Here is a 20,097-nt window from a genome sequence, read left to right as displayed (position 1 = left end):
AGGTAGAGTCTCTGAGAACAGTTCTTCAAAATATAGTCAGTGTTTTCAGCAAAGTTGAGCTGACCGTCCAGGAACGACCCAAGGTATTTAAAATTTGCCACAGTTTCAACAGGTTGGCCATCGAGAGAAACTGGAACCACTTTAAGGTCTTGTTTAGATCATTAGCTCTACATTCTTAAGAGAATGAAAATTTAATAATAAATAATAAATACTTTGCGGTATTCTGATTTAGTAACGTAATTATATTAGTTGTGTTACCACCCCCACGCCACTAGAGGCAGTACCAAACTTCAATCTGAAAAATGTCACAGCCATCAAATTAAATATTCAGTGTTTTTCTTAGCAGTTTTTGATTTTTTTATTTTCTTGCAGCTAAGATCATGGTCTGCCATGATCCACAACAATGATCATTAGATCATTTAATATTCATACCTCTACTGAGAAACCAAAACACCGTGACGTTCTCCGAAACAGAATTATTTCTTCTTAATGCCTCTGCCGCACCACAGCATATCTGACTTGGCTTTCAATGGCTTGAACATATTGTTCTCTGTATGCCCAGAGGTTAAAAATAGGATCACCAGATAAACCACCATTGTTAGACGTGTCAACAACGCCGTAGCATGAGCGCAGCGACTCTGACACGTCGTATAGTGCACATGTGACTCTGTAATATCTTTTGTTAACCCCAAGTAACACCGTACACACACTGTCTGCACTGATGGCGTTTCACTTCCCTCAACGGGAAGCTGAAACTGACTGCAAGATCTAATTTTGTAGATTACACCCAGTCCTGATGCAGCACAATACTGTGAACTCCACACCCCTGATCCCAATGCATGTGCTGTGTTCAAAAACGGACGTGCATCAAACAGGGCACGCATAGCTACAACGTGTGGCAAGTCGAATGTTACGCGTTTAGAGTCACGTAGCATTCAGTTTTCAGAACACCAGCCTACATGTTTGGCGGGAAACGGCGTGGCAGCAACTGTAGAAACACCAATCAGTGGCTAATTAGGTTTCGTAGATGTAGTTTACGATTCTGGGGCAGACGTTTCTGAATGCAGGAGAGTCAGTGACACCACTTGAAGTAGACTCTTAATGAACGGGTCACTTTTCGTACTCATCCATCTTTCACTGGCGATCACATAACGGCCCCCGCCGAGAACAACAGGGTCCATCTGTTGCCTGCTTTCCTTCCCTCTGTACTGACTTCCTCCCCGCTGTGCTCAGATGTAGCTCTTTGTGTTACAGCGTGACTGAGCTCTCTGAAGTGTTTGAGTACAGCGGGAGCTTTCATCTGTGAAGGATAATGGGGTCAGGGAGGGAGAGACGAAATAACGCTTGTTGCAACACCTGCAGGAGTGTGGACAAAATAAGCCTCCTTTGTCCTGAACGGATAGGTTCTGGACAAACCTATTCTTCAGTCGTACGAAAAGATCATATGAAGCTTGTAAGACATTACTTTTGTTGATGTTAAATTCAAAGGAAGGCTTTGGATGTTTGCTGACTGACAGAGCGGTTGTACCTCCAGGTGTCTTACAGCCAAGTAGAGACGACAAAAGGTCAGATCAGAGGAAAGCATGGAGAAAGAACAAACTCAATCTTCAGTAACCCTAAACTCGATCCGAATGCATGAAAAGACACAACTGTTTTTAACACTGGGTTCTATTCATGACCAGAGCATTTTTATCTCGGCTCCTGACTGGTCTCTTACGGCTTCACCCTCGGTATACTACGCTGGTGTTTCCACTCGTCACAACTGCAAGGCTGTCTCTTGCCACGTCTGGGCTACAAGGTAACAGCCTGGATTATATTGACTTAAATGTGCCTTATTTCCCTGCTGTCATTTCTGCAACTCAGACACACAGCAATCCACTTTCAGAGCCTTTTCATCATGCAGCCTTTCAGCTTGAAGGGTTTTTAACCACAGTCCATTTACCAGCTGCAGTTGCAATAAGTCATGTTCATGCAGACATAGACAGAACAGGGCGAGTGCTCCACCGCAGGATTAAATGCCCTCGTGTCAATACCGTTTTCTGTCTTTGTACTGCATTTCCTTGGGCAACCCATACACTTAATTCATGTAGTGGCTATAATATGTATCCATCCACTCTAAGATCAGGCCACAAGCCCTGGATGGAAACCCTGACATTAAACTTAAAAACAAATGAGTTTCAAAAAAAAAGGCTTGACGTTTATTTCTCGCTACAACCGATGAAGATAGTGTTGGAAAACTTGTTCATCTGCTCGTCAGTGGTGCTGCTTTATGGAAGTAGCAGGCTGCGCCCATAAAAACAATTCCTCATGTTATAACACGGAGAAAATTTGTTTATGTTAGACAAAACAGGTTGATAACCATCAAGTTGTTGGACATGGCACTGATGGTGAAACCAAAACACTTTCCACTGACACGTTTGCTGTTTTTACTGTTCTTATAGGTGACGTTGACATATTACTTCAGACTGTGCCTTTAAAATCTGACACTGAAAGGTTATTTCTAGTGTTCAATATATGTTCAATATCCAAGTATAGGTCTCTGTGGAACCCCATGGGGTATTTCCTCTGTAAAATAGCCATGATCTCCACAAATAAACCAGTTAGTTAATGAATCAGCTGCATTTTCTAGTCCATAAAATGATGAAAGTAATTCGAAGCTACCAAAAAAATGGCATTTCTTTCTTTAAAAGCTATATATGAGCTTTAATGTTTGACAAAGAGAATTTTAGGGGAAAAAACACAATGCAGCATCTGTAATTTTAGTGCAGATATTTAGTTACCAGAGAGAATGATGTCTGAGTGAAAAGCCCAACAGGTAGTCCTTTTTTGGCTCAAGAAGCCATCACCATAGGCAACTTTAGCAGGTGATATGTCTACCTATGATAGTGAAGGTATTTTATCATTTATTGTTATTGAGAGGGGTTTTTTGTGATAAGATGTGGCTCATTGTATTGTAGATATAAACAGTGTTGTAAGGATTAATTTTTAGGTTTTTTCCCCCATCCTATAGTAGTGGCTAACAATTTGGGGCAATGGGTAAAATGGGATCCAGGTTGAATCCCAGAGGTAGCGGTAATCTGTATTTCAGTTAATTTTTCTTCTACTTTCTGTTCTTATCCTGTTAAAGTGTGATTGTAAATGTTAGTACCCGGTAGCTGCAGTTCCCATCAGAGAAGCCAGTGCAACCCGAGTAGCCGGGGCTCTGCGCCCTCCCTCCCCCTCTCACCGCTCGCTGTTGCTGGTTCCACAGCAGTAGGCATCGGCAGGAAGGAGGATGGAGGTCTCGGAGCAGGAATAGCTCCTCTCATTACCATCTACTGGGAGGTTCTCAATCAAACACTGGGGCACAAATGGCACTCAGACCATGATGTAAGTATAAAAACCAAGGCGGTGCGGAAATTGTGGCTATTTTCGGGTGTTTTATCGGCGACTGTCGATGCTGAGTTGGCCGTTTGCTGATGACCGTTCGAGGTAACGTTACGACGCTATACTGGTATTTAAATCCCAGTTTGGTTAGGTAGCAACTACCATCTGCGACACTCTTCAATTAATATATAAAAACACACACTGCACCTCTTCGGTGAGGATAGGAGCTGCCGCTACCACCAGCTCGCTCTGACACACTTCTCATATGCTACCATGATATATAACTGCTGTCCAGCACATAGCCGCATCCCACGCCCTGATGCTATTCTGTCTAGCAAAGCTGAAGTTCGATAATAATAATAAAAAAATGTTTTAGGCTATGTTATATCTATCAGATGTACACATTTGCTTTCTGACCTGGTTGTTTCCTCACTCACACAAAGCTAGCAACGAATGTGTTTGAACATAGCGACCCGGAAAATAGACGGCACCCACACACTGCTCCGTTATGTGGCCGTGGCTTTGTTTTCATACGAAGGAAGTCAATTGCTAATGCTGGTTCACAACAGGAAGACGCCACGTTTCTAGTGTTTATTAGGAACTATATTACAACTACAGACGTATACTTCACGTATATTTTATGCTATATTAAGTTAGTTGCGGGTTTATGGAAATGTGTTTTGTTTTGCTATGCTTCTGATTTTACTGTTAATAATTTTGTAATTTGTGGGTAAAATTATGCACAACAGGGGTTTATTAAGGCAGAGACTATTTAAAGCAAAGTCAGTCTCATAACTGCGCTTAAACACGGACAGGAAATAGAAACCCTCAGGCTGTTGTGTAATCACAACAGCAAAAATAACATATGTGTAAGTAAAGTGACTCTACGCCACTTTACTTAATTAAGATGGCTCCATATTTTCACTTTAAACAAAACGTATTTAAGCACATTCAGGATTCCTACTTAGTCTAGAAAAGCATATAATTTGATTTGGTAATGTGTCCAAGTTTGATTAAGTCTGGGGAGGAAAGGTTGAATGTAACATTCAAAAATTTAAATTCCTGAAACATTAATGAGTTTTTATTTGGATTATACGTAGGTGTTATTTGCTGTGCCACATCACCAGTTTAGCCTTATACATACAGCATGTGTATTTGGTCAACATTTGTTTTCTGCCAGCTCAAGTTGCTCAAGAAGAATGGAGAACAATAGTGACGAGTATATGCTTGATTAAATTTGATTCTTCTGATTTTTTTTTTTTGGCTTTTTGACTAACAGTTGAATAAACCAGAATAGTTTTGCAAAATGTGACTAGTGTTGCCTTTATGGTGACAATAATGGGGAGTTGCTTGTTTTGAAGTGACTTAAGTAATTTCTTAAATTAAAGTGGAAACATGTTTGTTTGAAGATGTGCAAAAAACATAATCAGTTTTACCGTATGTTATTTTATGCTCTCTGTTCAACACCTACCAATTACTTTTCCTTTACAGTGAGATGTTTCACATCACAGGGGTGAATACCAAACTGCCTTCCTCTATTGAGAGATAGCCAGCCGGCAGGATGGAGCCCCTGCAGGAATGACACAATATCCTCCCCCTTTGGGTGTCGCACAACAGTCGAAAAAAATGCACTGGACCGGCGGATCCGTCTTCGTAGCCCTGGCCTGTCTTATCGCCTGCCGCTCTGCCGGGGCGTCATCGGCGGACACGGATGGGAACCGTACAGAGAACGGCAACGTGACAGACGGCGGCGGCTTCGTTCCAGTTGTGTTCACTAAAGTGAGCCAGATAATTGCCAGGGAGGGCAGCTGCGCGCTGATTGATTGCAACATCACCGGAGACCCGTTCCCCAGCGTCGAGTGGTTCAACTCCCACGGAGAGCGCCTGGACACGCAGATTAGTGGTGAGGAAGACTTCTGTCTCTTCAAAGCTTGTTCTTTGGTCAGCCTTTTTTTTTTTTTTTTAAACCTACTATATGGTCTGAGACAAGCTGCAGTCAATATCGTAATCAGAGGAAGAGTTCAATGAGTTACAATCAAACATAAGATTTCAGCTCTGGAAATTGTGCAGTGAAGTAAGAGCAGTATTTCAGATCCTTGAATGATGTGGAAGCTGGTTTTTGTAGTTTTTGTAGCTCTATACAAGTATAGAGAGGAAAAATAAATAAAATATTTACATTTAAAGACTTTATTGCTCATTACAGTTTATAAGAAGGTAGAGCTGGGTGATGTGGCTTAAAAATATTGTCAGTTAAAACCGATTTTCGATTTTAATCAAATTTTTCCCCGGATAGGAAGAACTTACAAGTGACAGAAAATATCTTAAAAACATGCTTTCATTTCCGTCATTTCTTTTGTGAGTTGACCTAAATTCAAAGTTTAGGTAAATAAACTGAATCCTATGTTACTGTTGGTAAATTTGGAGCAAACTTCTGTGTAAAAATTACACCTTGAAGACGCAAACTTTCGTTAGAAGGTCTAGAGGTAAATAAATAATCAATTTCCTGTCAGGCAGCTCTGAGTGGATCAGGGTTGTCCAAACACAGCAACACACACACACACGCACACACACGCAGAAGGTCAGAGGTCGTACAGGCCGTAGGATGGACACCTATGGAAAAATACAGCTGGATATGCTGACCGGGACAAAGCTATTCATGTAAGGTGGGGATTTTACTCTTACTTCCTCCATCATCTGGCACATTTCCATCTTTATTGGATAGAAACTAATAAAACCGTTCCTAATTCATTCATTAAAGATTTTCTTTTATTTGAGAGAGAGAATTTTTTCAGCATGAGAAGAAGAGTGTTTTTATGTCGGTGCCTTTCGTGGCCAGCCTGTTGTAACCTGCCATGAAGTAGGAGGCTGAGTCATTGTTGTTATTAATGTTTTTGACCCAAAAACCCCCGCAGCTGTACGCTCAGAACTTCCTCCAAAAAAAAGAAAAAAAAAGGCTTTACTTCCCCTGCTCTTATCCCAGATTGTTTCTGGATTAGATTCTCTTGATTAGTGCTGCTTGGGTCGTTCCTGCAATCGTGCGTTATTTTCCCTACAATCATTCTAGAAGCAGTTGGCAAAACATCAGTGGTTTCACGCGAGTTGACTGCAGGGATAAAATTAGAAATCTGCTTTCTCTTTTGTCTGAAAAGGCGGATGGGTGGGAAAGCTATCCAGCTGCATTTCCTGAAAACTCATTCATCTCTTCCTGAGGACAGCAGTCTGCTCAGGTTATTTGTGGACGGGTCTTAAAGGAGTCCTCTGTGATCTTTCTCCAGCTCCATTCCCATGCTGCTGGGTACTGAGGAGGAGAGGACGAGGAGTTGTTGATGCAGAATCTTAAAAATGTATCACGTGGGATGAAATCTGCCCACAAAGTCGGCTTTAATTCAAAGCCAGAGCGGAATTAAGATGGCGGACATGAAATCCCCCCGGCAGAGACGCACAATATTGAAGGAGTGGAAGTCAGACGGAAACGGGGTTGTGCCGAGCAGAATATGGTTTGCTTTGCATAGCTGTTGGATTAACCTAAAATCTCCCTCAATAAACAGCTTAAGAAATGAACAGTGGGTTCTGTTTGGTTAAGGGAACTTCTTTCTACATTTGGTTGTAGCTTTAACATCTAACAGAGCGGTATTGATCAACTCTGCATTAGAAAACACTGATCTGGAGCTGTTCCTTTGAACTGCTCAGCGGCTCAACAGTTCACATTCTTGTTATCAGCGAAAACGAGCAGCTCATTGATTTGACGAGCAGCAATCCAGAACTAAAGCAAACAGGCAGCGCTCTGCAGGTCCAATATGGTTCGGTCTTTTCAAATACTCGTTTGAGCAGCTGGTCTGGTGGAGTGACTGCAGCTGGCTGCTTGTCGCTGCATGCACCTTCACAAAACCACGTGTAATTAAACACAGGCCTTCTCTCCAAATGACAGACAGAAAGATCACATGTATAAACACAAACTTCAACATATTTTATCTGGATTTTATGTAGTTAAATATGGAGCTTCAGTTTTTTTTCCTTTGACAAAAATAGGACAGGTACAGTGTGCAAGTTCACATATTATTGTAAAACTGTTTTGAACTCCACGAATCATTTTAAAAATATTCTTTACTTTGTGTGAGGTTTGCAGTTGTAATTTTCAACAAATGTATAAAAAGTATAATGGGTGTGAATACTTTTGCAAAGCATTTCCCCTGAATAGTCTGATGCGGATTGCATAATGCACAGCGTTGCCAAATGAAACGTATTGCTGTGTTTAAATATTGAAAACATGGTGGGCCTCTCCTCATCTCTGCTGGTCTCAGACCTTAAATGTACCTAGTGAGGATGCAAACAATTAATTAACTTTTGTTCAATTGTCAATTAATTATTAGATTAAAATTAGTTCCAATAATGAATAACTTCCGCTTAGAGCTTTTGTTAGTGTCGTAGTTTATCCGCCATCCAAGCAGTCATCCTTAGGCTTAGCCAGTTGATACAGGAATAAAGATGGCGGGGCCATACCAGAATTGGAAAGTGAAACTGTCCAAACATAGTCCGGTTTGGGATGTAAAATGGACTTTAAGCAGTTCTGTTTTGAAATATAAACACTCGATAAGTTTCTTAAGTTTCATCATGACAGCGCTCATTTAGCCTAGCTGAAAGGCGAAACAGCATCAGCCTCTCATTCAGAAATTACTGAATGAGAAGTTCAGTCAATGTTAAGGTGAGGATGTGTTAAAAAAAACAGAGAACAATTGTAACATGACCGGAAAAAAAACATAATAAGCAAGGTTGATTTTGAGGGCAGTTGTGAGTCAATGCAGCTTGTGGAGTCAAGTTTTAACTTTCCTTCAAGAGAAAATGCAGACAGTACTTCTGTATGAACATCTCTTTGCTGATGGGGGATTGAGTGTTTCATTAATATTTTATTCATTTCATCTTTTACTTTTCTATTCAGCAGCCTAAGAGGAACTTTTCCTGTTGTATCTTAAATTTGCTGCAATTTTCAGTCTATCAGTCAGTATTTTATACAGCTGACACTAAATAACATTAAAATTTAATTGTCTTTTTTCTTTTTAATTTAATGTAATGTGAAAAAGTTAGATTTTTCTTTTTATGGAAGGACCATCGACTCTCTTGATACAAAAGAAAATGGCCACTTATCAATTAATTGTTAGACTATTAATAAGATCAGTCGACTTTAGATAACTCATTAATCAGTACCTTTTATCTGGCTTTTATCTGATAACAAATGATTACATCCCAGTTATTTAACACATAGAGGTTAAATAAGTTTTTCTTTGAACTTTTACGAACTATTATGTGAGTAGAAGCTGTAAGTTCCTAATGAAAACAGGTCAACAGCAGAACAGAGAGAGGCAGACTTAAACTTTGACCACAGTTAGTGACTTTATCAGGATTCTGCCTCAGACAAATGAAACATGAACTGAAAACCAGAGAAACGCCATCATGGTCCTCTGTGTGTGTGTGTGTGTGTGTGTGTGTGTGTGTGTGTCTGTCTGTCTGCAGGAGGGAAGTGGTGGCTGCTGGACAATGGCGTTCTCAACATCACCAGCATTGAGTTCTCAGACCGAGGCAAGTACACGTGCATGGCGACCAACGTCCATGGCACCGCCAACGGCACAGTGACCCTGCGCGTGGTCTTCACCAACGGCGACATGGGCGTGTACTACATGGTGGTGTGTCTGGTCACCTTCACCATCATCATGATCCTGAACGTCACGCGCCTCTGCATGATGAGCAGCCACCTGAAGAAGACGGAGAAGGCCATCAACGAGTTCTTCCGCACCGAGGGCACCGAGAAACTGCAGAAGGCCTTTGAGATTGCAAAGCGGATCCCCATCATCACCTCGGCCAAGACGCTGGAGCTGGCCAAGGTCACCCAGTTCAAGACCATGGAGTTCGCCCGCTACATCGAGGAGCTGGCCCGCAGCATCCCGCTGCCGCCGCTCATCATGAACTGCCGCACCTTCATGGAGGAGATTCTGGAGGTGGTGGGAGTGGAGGAGATGAGGCACACCTTCGTCCGGCACGTCCCCGAGTGGCGGCGCGACGCACAGGGCTGGATCCCCTCCATCGCTGTGCGGGACGTCTTCACCATCTTGCAGGTGAGGGAGAGAGAGCGCAGCGAGTCGCCAGCCGCCGACTCGGACAACTCGTCCGTTCACGAGCAGCCGCAGCAGATCGCCATCCAGGCATCCGTGCACCCTCCGCTCGACGACGGGGACTGCTGCGGCGTGTACGAGGAGTCGCCGCCGTCGCCGCCTCCCTCTCCCTCTCCCTCGCCGTCCCCGCCGTTGTCCCCTCTGCCTCTGGAGGAGCAGCAGGTGGCGCAAGAAGAGGAGATCGGCAGCCAGGCAGCGGCCGAACAGATAATCAGCAAGACCCAGCCCTGCCAGGTGTTTTATGAAAGCCATGTTTGATTGGACAACAAGGGGCGTGCTGACATCCTGCTATGCATCTCACACTGTATGAAACAATCACCTGTTTATTCATCTCTATCTCTGAAGTTCCTGAGACATTTCATCCAATCAGAGGCTTTTTAAACACTCTTCACTCTGGATTTTCATGCTTGAATGTACATGAGAGGAGGTAGTAATATTAATAATGTAATAAGCAGAGGATTGTATGAGGAGCTGTCTTGTTATTTAAAGAGGAGAGGAGACAAGGGGATTTGCTTCAGTTTGTAGTTTCTTACAATGTTTGGATTTTTAATTTTCCTCACCCACTTCCAGGCGTTACCATGGCGCTCTGCTTCACTATGGCTGCATGCTGGACTGATGAAGCTTAAAGGGCAGTCTGACTGGAACGTGCTTTCAGGCCAGGTGGACCTGTGAATATACAGTGTCCCGATTAAAGACACACCTCTGGCTGTAGTTTGTTTTCTTTAAGATAATTTTAATTATAGAGTATTATATTATTCCTGACTGTGCTGTGGTCTGATTCCTCCAGTCTGTCTAGTTTAGGCAGTTGGACTTTAAACTCTCCCTCTCATTCAGTGTTTTTGTTTATAATCTGCCTCCCTGTCTGATCTTAGCATTGTCTTTCATCTGCAGAGGCTTTGCTGTAAACTTGCATGTTAAAGTGGACAGTTGAGATGTCCGACAACTTGTTCTGGGACTCCTTGTGTTTTCTTCCTTCGCTTGGGCCGAAGCTCCAGTCTGTGGCTGAGACGAGCTGCACGCTGTTCTGCTTTTACCGGTGCTCTACTGATGCCTCTTTTTTTCTTCTTTTGTAGTGGAATAAAATGAGTGCTGTGCTTTAAGATGAAATAAAAAGCAAGGCTGTGTGAGTGGTTACTTTTTTTTTTATTAATGATGCTTGTGAAATGCTTTGTTTATATTATTAATAGAGAGTTACACTTTGCTGTTATATGCAATGACTACACTGTCATCCATACATGCTAGTGTGTGCCTCTGCCTCATTGGCTACTGGAGGGTACCAATTACAACTATATAGTAGTAATAGTTTATTATGCTATTAATATATTTTAATGGTACCAACATCCTTACAACTCTGCAGGGAATTAGCAAGGTGCCCACGCTTGCCTTAAAAAGTCTTCATGTATCTAAGACTTTAAAATATCTAAATTCATTAGAACAAACAGTAAGTTGGCTTTTATTATGTTAATCTCAGGTCTTACATTTGGTGGTGGCATAACTATGTAATCTATATAGTTTATTTTTCTATTCTCACGCGATTTTCTGTTTGCCAAACGTTTGAGTCGCGCGCAGGCTCCTTCATTGTGGCTCGAGGCCGTTGAGGCTACCGCCAACTAGCAGCTAACATACCCTTGTTAGCTAGCTAGCTTTCTGCGTCTGTTATGGGTAAGTGTAAATTTGTCGCCTTTTTCCTGGACCATGTTCGTCTTTGTCACTGGTTCACTTCTGTTGCCAACTCTGTAGTGCTTGTTGACCAAAATCATAGACGTCTGCAGGTTGTGCTGATGCTCCGTTTGGACAGTCTTAGTTGATCAGGAATTAGTATTTTATTTAAATAAATCAAAACTCATTTAATTTCTGTTCATTTCAAGCTGTTGGGCACATGAAGTACTAAAACGGTGTTAATAGTTCATAATATTGGGACATTGTCATTAATATTCTTAAATAGTTTCTCAAAATCGAACATGATATATGAAATGCAAATATGTGAATCTCTCCGCAAGCTTCTCCAATTAAGGAGAAGCTTGCGGTTTTAGAAAGTTTTGTCAATTAAATCAAATGTATACACCTAAACTGTTTAAGATATTTACAAGAACTGACTAATGCCGGTTGATTTTTTTCCCCCTCCAAAATATTTTGAATTCTGTTGTCCTGGAGTACTTGGCACATGCACAAAAACATGCCTGTTTTGGGGGATTATGGTGACAATTTGCACAAAGTCAAGGTTGCTACAAAGTCAGATCAGATAAAGTAGAAATTAATTGAAACTAATCTAATGTCCCTAAAGGCAACACATATGCAAGCAATATGAAAACTAGAAAATGAATACATTTTCGTAATGTTTATTGGTTCCTTAGGGACATTTTTGATGAATGTAATGTAATTGTGTACATTAAACATTTTGTGAAACTGTTTTTGTTTATTTACATGATGCTGTATAGCCAAAATGTTCAACACTGTAAGAAACATTATTGGTAAATTGCAGATGTATGGGGCCTCTCCCTAAATGTAATAAGCTAGCCATAGCACATTAGCATCCAAACAGCAGCTCTCACCAGATGGCTGGTTATGAACTGAGATGGCAAGACTGAACGTGAAGGTTGGAGTTCTGGACTGATAAAGTATTGCTGTCCATTGATCCAAACTGACTCCTGAATTACGAGAAAAAGCCCCCAAATTCTGAAAACTAAAAAAAAATTCTCCATAATAGACTTTATTGGTTTGAAGAAATTTTGTATGTACAGAATTAAGCTACAATGAACTAGGCTTGTATTTATGTATAGCAATCATATGGGAAATAAAAACCTATACTTAATCTAATAGTCATAGTCCCAGCTTTGACCTGGAAAAGGGTTTATGGAGAGAATTTTAAAATTTTCCAGAGGTATGACTATTTTTGAGCCTAGTTGTCTGTATGCTTATTATTTATCTCTTATCTTAGTAGATATATTTCCATAAAAAGATGTAAAGATTTGTAAATGTGGCATTTTTTAAACAGCAGATTAAATTAGTTCAGTTTCAATGTGTGACATCAACAGTGATGACATTTCTCTGTGATATGAGAAAGTAACCTCTCTCTTGAATGTAACACACACACACACAGTTTTTTTCTGACCTATTCCACTTTTCTATCGCGACAGATCACTCTTCAGAGCACGTTCGGAATGAGCGAGATATTGATTCCAGATATTCCACACCTTTCAGAGAAGCAAGAATTTGCCAGAATATAGACATGAAGCAACAACAGATTCCTTGTGAACATGAAGCTTTCCCATCTGAGCTTTCATGGGTCGACATGATGGACCTCAACATCCAAGTCGACTACGACGCTGTCATTTTCCCTTCTGAAGATGACAGCCCCACAAAGCCGGAAGGTGAGTCAGCAGAGATCCAGGGGGAATCAAGTCCTTCCGGCGACTTTGGGAGTCCAACATCATTGGAGGTCGAGCAGGAAACGACTCCCTCTGCTGGCTTCGAGATTACCCCTTTAGTGGGAGTCGAGCAGGAATCAACTCCCTCTGCTGATCCCGAGCCTCTCATCCCAGTTGAAAACCAGCAAACTTGTCAACCATCAACAGTTCCCTGTCCCAACCCTGTTTTCACTGGAGTTGCAAAGGCAAGAAAACAAAGAGTGATGTGGCCTTCCACTCCCAATACCATGAGAGGATGTCAAAGCATTTCAAGGCCACTGGCAATCCTCAGTCTTCTCATCCCTTGTACAACAAGAATAATAGGAGTGAAGAGGTTAGCCAACACGTCAATGATCTTACAAAGCAGGTAGATTATCTTAAAAAAGAACTGCAGAGTAAGATTTTTGATCTCCATGAGGAACGAGAACGAAGGATTGTATATCAAGTTGAAGTCAAATCCCAGCAGGAAGAGATTCAAAAAATGTTAGAGAAAGAATATCGCTTGAAAGTCAAATGTGAACATGAAAGAAAGGTGCCAGATATTACAGGTTTATCAAAGATTTCTAGCTTTTCCAAAGCTATGATTGACAAAGACATTCTTAATGAGCTTGAATACTTCAAGAGGGAGGCTGAAAAATATGCGTCCCACAATGAAGCTCTGATAAAATCTTTGGTTGAAGAATACAATGTGAGGAGCAGCTCAAATGTCACAGTAAACAAACTTCCAAGTTCAAAGAACAAGAGGAAACTGTGAAATCTCTGCAGGGTCAGGTTGCAGAACTGAAGGTGGAGTTGAAACTTGTTCTGGAAAATAACCATCCTAAAGTCTCCACCCAACCAGAGGTCCCCCTGCAAACAGAAGGCTGCCTACAAACAGAGCAAAGACAGACCTTCATGCAATCAGGGGGCTCCATGCATAGCCTGGGTCAACCTTTACGCCAACCCATGCCTAGATTGCAAACAGAAGGCTTCCTACAAACAGAGGAGTCCATGCAAAGACAGACCTTCAATCGACCATGGAGGTCCAAGGAAAGACAGACCTTCAATCGACCATGGAGGTCCAACGAAAGACAGACCTTCAATCGACCATGGAGGTCCAGCGAAAGACAGACCTTCAATCGACCATGGAGGTCCAAGGAAAGACAGACCTTCAATCAACCATGGAAGTCCAAGGAAAGACAGACCTTCAATCGACCATGGAGGTCCAATGAAAGACAGACCTTCAATCGACCAGGGGTCTCCGTGCATAGCCTAGCTCGGCCTTTGGGCTGACCCAACCCTAGGTTGCAAACAGAAGGCTCCCTAGAAAGAGAGGAGTCCATGCAAAGACAGACCTTCAATGAACCATGGAGGTCCATTCAAAGACAAGGGCCTACACAAACATCAGATCACAGAAACATAAATGTGAATACAGTTAGAGGTTCCAGAGGACAAAATAGCCTGGCTCAGCTTTTATGCCAACCCAGGCTACACCAACCCTGGTTTCAATAACGAAGGTCACTGTGCAAACCCAGGTTTTGATAACATCTGGAAATCTAGGAAATCAAAACAGACACAGGCCTTGACTCAAATAAAGTTCCCATCTCCAAAATCAATGGACAAAACACAATACAAACAAAAACTAACAAAACAAGATCAATTTTAGAATTAAATTCAAATTCAAAGACACTTTATTAATCCCAAAGTGAAATTAAATAAAACTGCATAATAAACATTATTAAAATGTTTCTATATCAAAGCTGCAGTAGGTAAAATTCATATATATTTTTGATTTCATGTTGGTTGTGCGGGCTGCACAATGGTGCAGTTGGTAACGCTGTTGCCTTGCAACAAGAAGGTCCTGGGTCTTTCTGTATGGAAACAGAGAATCTGGGGAAATTCCTCCAGCTCTGCTACTGTCCAGGAACAACCAATCAGAATGAAAAGGGGTGTCTTAGCACATTCAATGCATTACACTACTACCAGTGAGATCTGTAGCACAGCAGAGAGCAAGAGGGAGGGGTCTGCTTGTTCAAATTTTCAGGCTAAGTCAACAATTTTCTCAGAACTCCCTACTGCAGCCTTGCAAAAACTAAAATAGAAATACATAAGTTTGTATTTCTACCCATATCAGAACCTTGCATTGTGTTCCATTCACTTTAGTGGTTGTGATTATGCCTAACCCAGACATTTTCCCCAACTCTAACCAATTCTAGTTGCAAAGCAACAGTGTTACCAACTGCGCAGGCCACACAACCAAATACAGAAAAACATTTTCTTAATGAATTTTACCTACTGCAGCTTTGATATAGAAAAGTTTGAATGTTTATGTTTGTGATGGTACGCAGATGAGGCATGATGATAATGGTTGCTATGGAGATGCTTGTCTTTGAAGCAGTTCTCTAACTGCGAACGGCAGAGATTGTTTTGTCTTCCTTTATCATCCTGAAGCGAAACTTGGGTCTCTATCCAGAAGCGTTGCGTTGTCTGACAGGAATTGGCCTCATGTGTTTCCACTGACACACAGGATTTCACATTTAGAAAATAAATTCACTTAATTTCAATTTCTTAAAAACATAAAATAAAAATCATTTTGCAATAAGTTTTGAGGTGGGTTTTTGGGCAATAATTCTACATTCTGTGCAAAAATGTTTCTGTGGTGATGCAAGTCTTCAATTTAATTCATAGTGGTTCTAAGTTTTAATTTGAGTTAATGAAACCTACAGAAACACTGATACAAGAAAAGATGGACAATTTCAAAAACTATGGAAACTCTTTTTTTTTTGTTTCCTTATTCGAGAATTTTAGGTTTTCCGACTGTAAAATATTGCTGTTTACACAGTTGGACCAGGAATATTAGTATTTATGCTTTTTTTTTTAAAAAGAGGAAATAGGAGGCGTCGTGTGGCAGTGGGTGCCCACAGACCCCCTGTGGCTTTCCCAACATTAACTCTTGTTCTCGGCTTCTTTGCCGCATGTCTCTGCCCCCTTCCTGTCGGATTACTGTCAAACAAAAGGCACTAGTTCCGAAAAAAAAAAAAACTTTTAAAGGAAAGGCATCAGTTGACCCAAAGAGAAAACGTAGATTAGACCTAAACCCCAACATTATTACTGAAGAAATGCATCCAAAAGCATTTAATTATTTCTCTAAAAACCATCCTACATTGAGAGACGCATTTGTCCTTCCATAAGGACTGTCTCTAAACACAATCAGTGAAGTTCAGTAGAAAATGATCTCTTTGGATGAGAAGTAATGTTTGTTGAGCAGCAACTAAATTGAAATGAACACTGTGCCTCTCTAAAAGCACTGCAGGTCAAAATCTGTTCTAGAAAGAATCACCATTCAGTCGTAATTCAGTGGCGTTTATAGATTTTAAACCAACGCTGATTAAACTGAGTCTTAATTATGAATTAAGGAATATTTAGAGAATGAAATTAAGGAAAGGTTCTGTACTCAGATGATACAAATATTACAAAATTGAGATCTTTACTGGAAATAAATCCAATCTTCTCACATCTGAACATTTTCACCTTAAAACTGATTTCATGCAACAGACCAACAAAAAGCAAAAATATTGAACTGTGCATCATTTTCATTACATTTCATAACTATTGGACAACGTGTTGCTCTGTCATGAGATCCCAACAAAATGTATTTTTAAGGTTTTAAGGGCTAGGAGTACTACAAGGCACTGTATTAAGCTCAGAAATCTTAATTTCAGACTTCTATATTTACTGCGAAAGATTTAAATATATTTATCTTCAGCTGTTGCAGAAACCTTCACTGAAGCTAAACTTCAGTGTGAATGCTGGGATGTGAAGTCTGTTAAAGTTCAGCCGACAGCACCACACAGAGACTCATCTGTGCAACTTCAATATTTTCTCCTTTTAATTTAAAACAAGTTTATTTTTCTTTACATATTCTCTGTTCTTAATGTACAATCAAACAATGTAATCATACATAAAATTCTTCAGAATAATAATAATTCACAACTGTATCGACACTACCCATAAATTATAAAATAAAGGAGAACATCGGGTTCAGTATGAAATACAATGTTAGGCAACACCACTGGTTGACAAAGATGATGCTCTGCTCTCCGCTGAACCACAGGAGGACAGTCACCGCAACGCAAAGACACACACGGGTCTGCAGTCACACCCCTCACACACACACACTCCACTCACTCTATATGTGCTACTGCTTGTCTGCTTTCTCATCAGTCTCCTCCCTTCATAATTTCCAATTGAAATGTCAGGTGTGCGAGGACAAAGTACGAAACGAAAGGAAGCGACGCCCGACAATCTCCCATCAGGCACTTCAGAGGCGTGGCGAGACCAGAGGAGCACGAAGAACGCCTGCCGGGGGGCGGCAGCAGACACCCGTTCAGATTTAGAGGAGCAAAAAGCAAAAGCAGCGAATCAGGCTGCAGTTTAGACAGTTTTTAAGACAGTAGGAGCACAATTTAGGGGACTGTTTAAATCAGTTATTGTTTTGCCAAAACGTCACAGAAAAAATATGTTTGATAGTTTTTACAAGATTTACATCTCCTAGTTTCAAAGAACACAATTGTTAATTATTCTCTATATTATATTTCCAAAATTAAACAAAGCAAAAACAAACTAGGGATCAAATGAATTGAGATCTAAAGCAGCTCAGATGTTCCTGTTTACAAGGTGGAAAACATTTATCCCAACAATGCAAGAAATCACTCTCAAACATACACAGTAGTATATTTCAAGCATTTTTCTTCCATTAACTGTCTCATTTTGGCTTACAAATAACCAAAACCCAAATTTAACTTTCTCAGACAGAATATCATGCAAGTCCAATAAAACAAGTGATTTTAGACTAAATATTATACGGTTATAGGGAACACTGCTGGGTTGATCCTCTGAGTCCTGCAGTCACTGAAGGTAAACCTCAAAATGTTTTCACTGAAGAAGCTGGCCGTTTATAGAGGGCTGTATCCATGACAACTGCTGGAAAGTTGAGTGGAAGGAGAAAGTCTTGCTCCATTTCAGATAAGAAAATATTTCAATTATTCAGCAAGTCTCTCAAAACCCTGACCAAGTGCACAAAAGTTGACATACTTTTGCGTAAGATTGTAATTCTATAATAAATGTGTTATCGATACAATTTAATGTTACAATTATCTGCAAATCTGATTTCTTTAAATCAGATTTTTTAGATGTATGTTATACAGCTCAAGTAAATGCCTGAAATCACACCGTGTGTAAAGACTTCGTCACATACTTGTTTATTAAATTTTTGGGAATTACTGAAATAAATTAATTTGGGGGGGGATTTTGTAATCTATCCAGATTACAAAATTTGTAATCTATCCAGATTACAAAATTTGTAATCTATCCAGATTACAAAATTTGTAATTTGAAGTATGTGGCCCGTTTTAAAGAGAGATGTTAAAAAGGAGTCACTCTTACTGTAACAAATTCAACCAATCAAAACGGACCAATTCTGATGCATCGAGCTGATTGGCTGCAGTGAGATCAGGTTAAATGTTCGTTTGAGAGCGAAAAAAAACCCTCATATTGAGTAGCAAGGTTTTCATCTGACAGTTTTCATTTTATACTTCAACCACACACACAAACACACACAACCTGCCTTCATAATTAATGGACTCACACACACAGACTCGCACACTAGTGGCTCAAAAATAAAAACATCCAAACTTTTCACCTTCTTCTCTTCATTCCTTCTGAACGGGAACATTTTTGCTCTTGAAATAAAGTACCGACTATCTCAGCGCATCCCTTCCTGGGTTTACTCACACACACCCATCCACGAACGCAGGGAGACGGATATTAAAGCCAACTCGTGTAGCTGGGGTGCAGTTCCCATTGTGAATGGAATGTGGAGGCGCTGCAGACACACTCACGCATACTTCACAGGTAAACAACATGTTATTTTTTTTTGTTTGTTTCTGGAGGACGGACAGGTCAGAGGTGTGTGTGTGTGTATGTGTGTGTTTTTATGGAGGGGAGGTGAGGGCGCAGGAAGTATCGAGGTCCCATCATCGCATCCCTCGTCTGCGGTTCATTCTGACCTTTTGACCCCCACAGGACGGGAGGGCAGGCGCAGCAAGAGTGCAAACAGGTGTAACGTTTCAGGTCAGCGCATGTGAGTGTGTGTGTGTGTGTTAGTATGTTTGGAGACAGCATGCATGTTTCAAGTGTCTGAGTGCAAAAAAAAAAAGGTGTGTGTGTAAAAAGTGCCTTCAACACGTGACCGTTTTCTCTCCTCAGCAGCCAGACCACAGTATCAATGTTTTCATTGTCGCTTTTCTCCTCCTGGTGGCCCAGAAGTCTCTGGGGGGGGGGGCCACAGCGAGTCATTCAGTGAGGCTCGGGGGCCCGCAAAGCTGAACGTTAAAGGAAATACAACAAACCAAAAAAAAAAAAAAAAAGCTGTCCGGATGTCAGAGATTGGAGCCGTTCAGGAGGCACACCTCCTCCTCTTCCTCCTCTTCCTCCTCGCTACATCCTCCTCCCCCCCAGCCGTCCTGGAAGGAGCGGATCAGTTGAACATGATGGACTCTGGATCTTGGTTTGCCATTTGGGCCATGTGACGAAGGATATCTTTTTTTGTGATAATACCAAGAAGCCGCCTGCAGGGGGAGACAGAAGGAGGGAACAGAAACAGATTAACAGAGACGCGAGGAAGTGCTTCAAATCTGCATCTACGACGAAAACCTCGTGTTTTTGTTGGCCTTTACAAGAGCGGGATTTTTATTTAATTTTTGTTGTTGTTGTTTAGCTGAGTCGCTGTTAGTTTGTTTGGATATGAAATCAGAATCGGTGCCAACAAAAAAACGAGTCCAAGAGGAGATAAGGGTCAGCAGGAGGGAGAGTAACTGCAGGAAAAGAGCGGGTCAGAAGCAGCGCCCGCTTCAGACGGAGGAGTCACTTCAGAAGATCTGGAACCTACGGAGAGGAGACCGGAAGTACTGGACGGCAGTTAGACGAGCAGGAAGCCGGAAGAAGCCGCCATGTCAGGAGGCAAGACGACAAGTTGGGAGTTTTATTAACATTTGTCAGCTTTCCAAGCTCAGCCGCTTCAAACATCAAGCTAATCTTTATTCCAAACGTGTTTTCGATATAACGTGAACTATTGAACGGACTGTGTAAAAGAAATGTTCCAGTTTATGACAACTTTAAAC

At 41.2% G+C, this 20,097-nt stretch overlaps 2 protein-coding genes and 1 pseudogene across 7 annotated transcripts in view; 2 read left to right on the top strand and 1 right to left on the bottom strand.

The window, feature by feature from the left end:
- Positions 1-3,177: 3,177 nt before the first annotated feature.
- On the top strand, positions 3,178-10,657 carry mfap3l (microfibril associated protein 3 like). Its single transcript, XM_014986728.2, has 3 exons — positions 3,178-3,369; positions 4,858-5,269; positions 8,875-10,657. Exons 2-3 carry the CDS (start codon positions 4,945-4,947, stop codon positions 9,786-9,788), a joined length of 1,239 nt encoding a protein of 412 aa, XP_014842214.2. The 5' UTR covers positions 3,178-3,369; positions 4,858-4,944; the 3' UTR covers positions 9,789-10,657.
- Positions 10,658-10,791: 134 nt separating this feature from the next.
- Positions 10,792-14,209, top strand: LOC148154033 (uncharacterized; annotated as a pseudogene).
- A 2,572-nt stretch (positions 14,210-16,781) lies between these two features.
- clcn3 (Cl-/H+ antiporter 3) overlaps positions 16,782-20,097 on the bottom strand; it is a 37,327-nt gene continuing 34,011 nt past the window's right edge. For 5 of the 6 annotated variants that reach the window (XM_014986721.2, XM_014986724.2, XM_014986725.2 and 2 more), the window contains one exon: positions 16,782-19,545. In XM_014986721.2, coding sequence (XP_014842207.2) covers positions 19,357-19,545 — 189 coding nt within the window. In that variant the 3' untranslated portion in view covers positions 16,782-19,356. The remainder of the gene's footprint in view (positions 19,546-20,097) is intronic. The other variant, XM_014986726.2, reaches the window with a different exon arrangement.

Source organism: Poecilia mexicana, unplaced genomic scaffold, assembly GCF_051168715.1.
Source record: "Poecilia mexicana isolate PSO_F unplaced genomic scaffold, ASM5116871v1 scaffold_18, whole genome shotgun sequence".
NCBI lineage: Eukaryota > Metazoa > Chordata > Actinopteri > Cyprinodontiformes > Poeciliidae > Poecilia > Poecilia mexicana.
The sequence above is the reverse complement of the archived record's forward strand: the minus strand, read 5'-3'. Positions and strand labels throughout refer to the sequence as shown.

Coding starts and splice junctions, on each gene's coding strand:
- mfap3l (XM_014986728.2), top strand. CDS start 4,945: ATGACACAATATCCTCCCCCTTTGGGTGTCGCACAACAGTCGAAAAAA. Junction 5,270..8,874: donor CCTGGACACGCAGATTAGTG/GTGAGGAAGACT, acceptor GTCTGTCTGCAG/GAGGGAAGTGGTGGCTGCTG.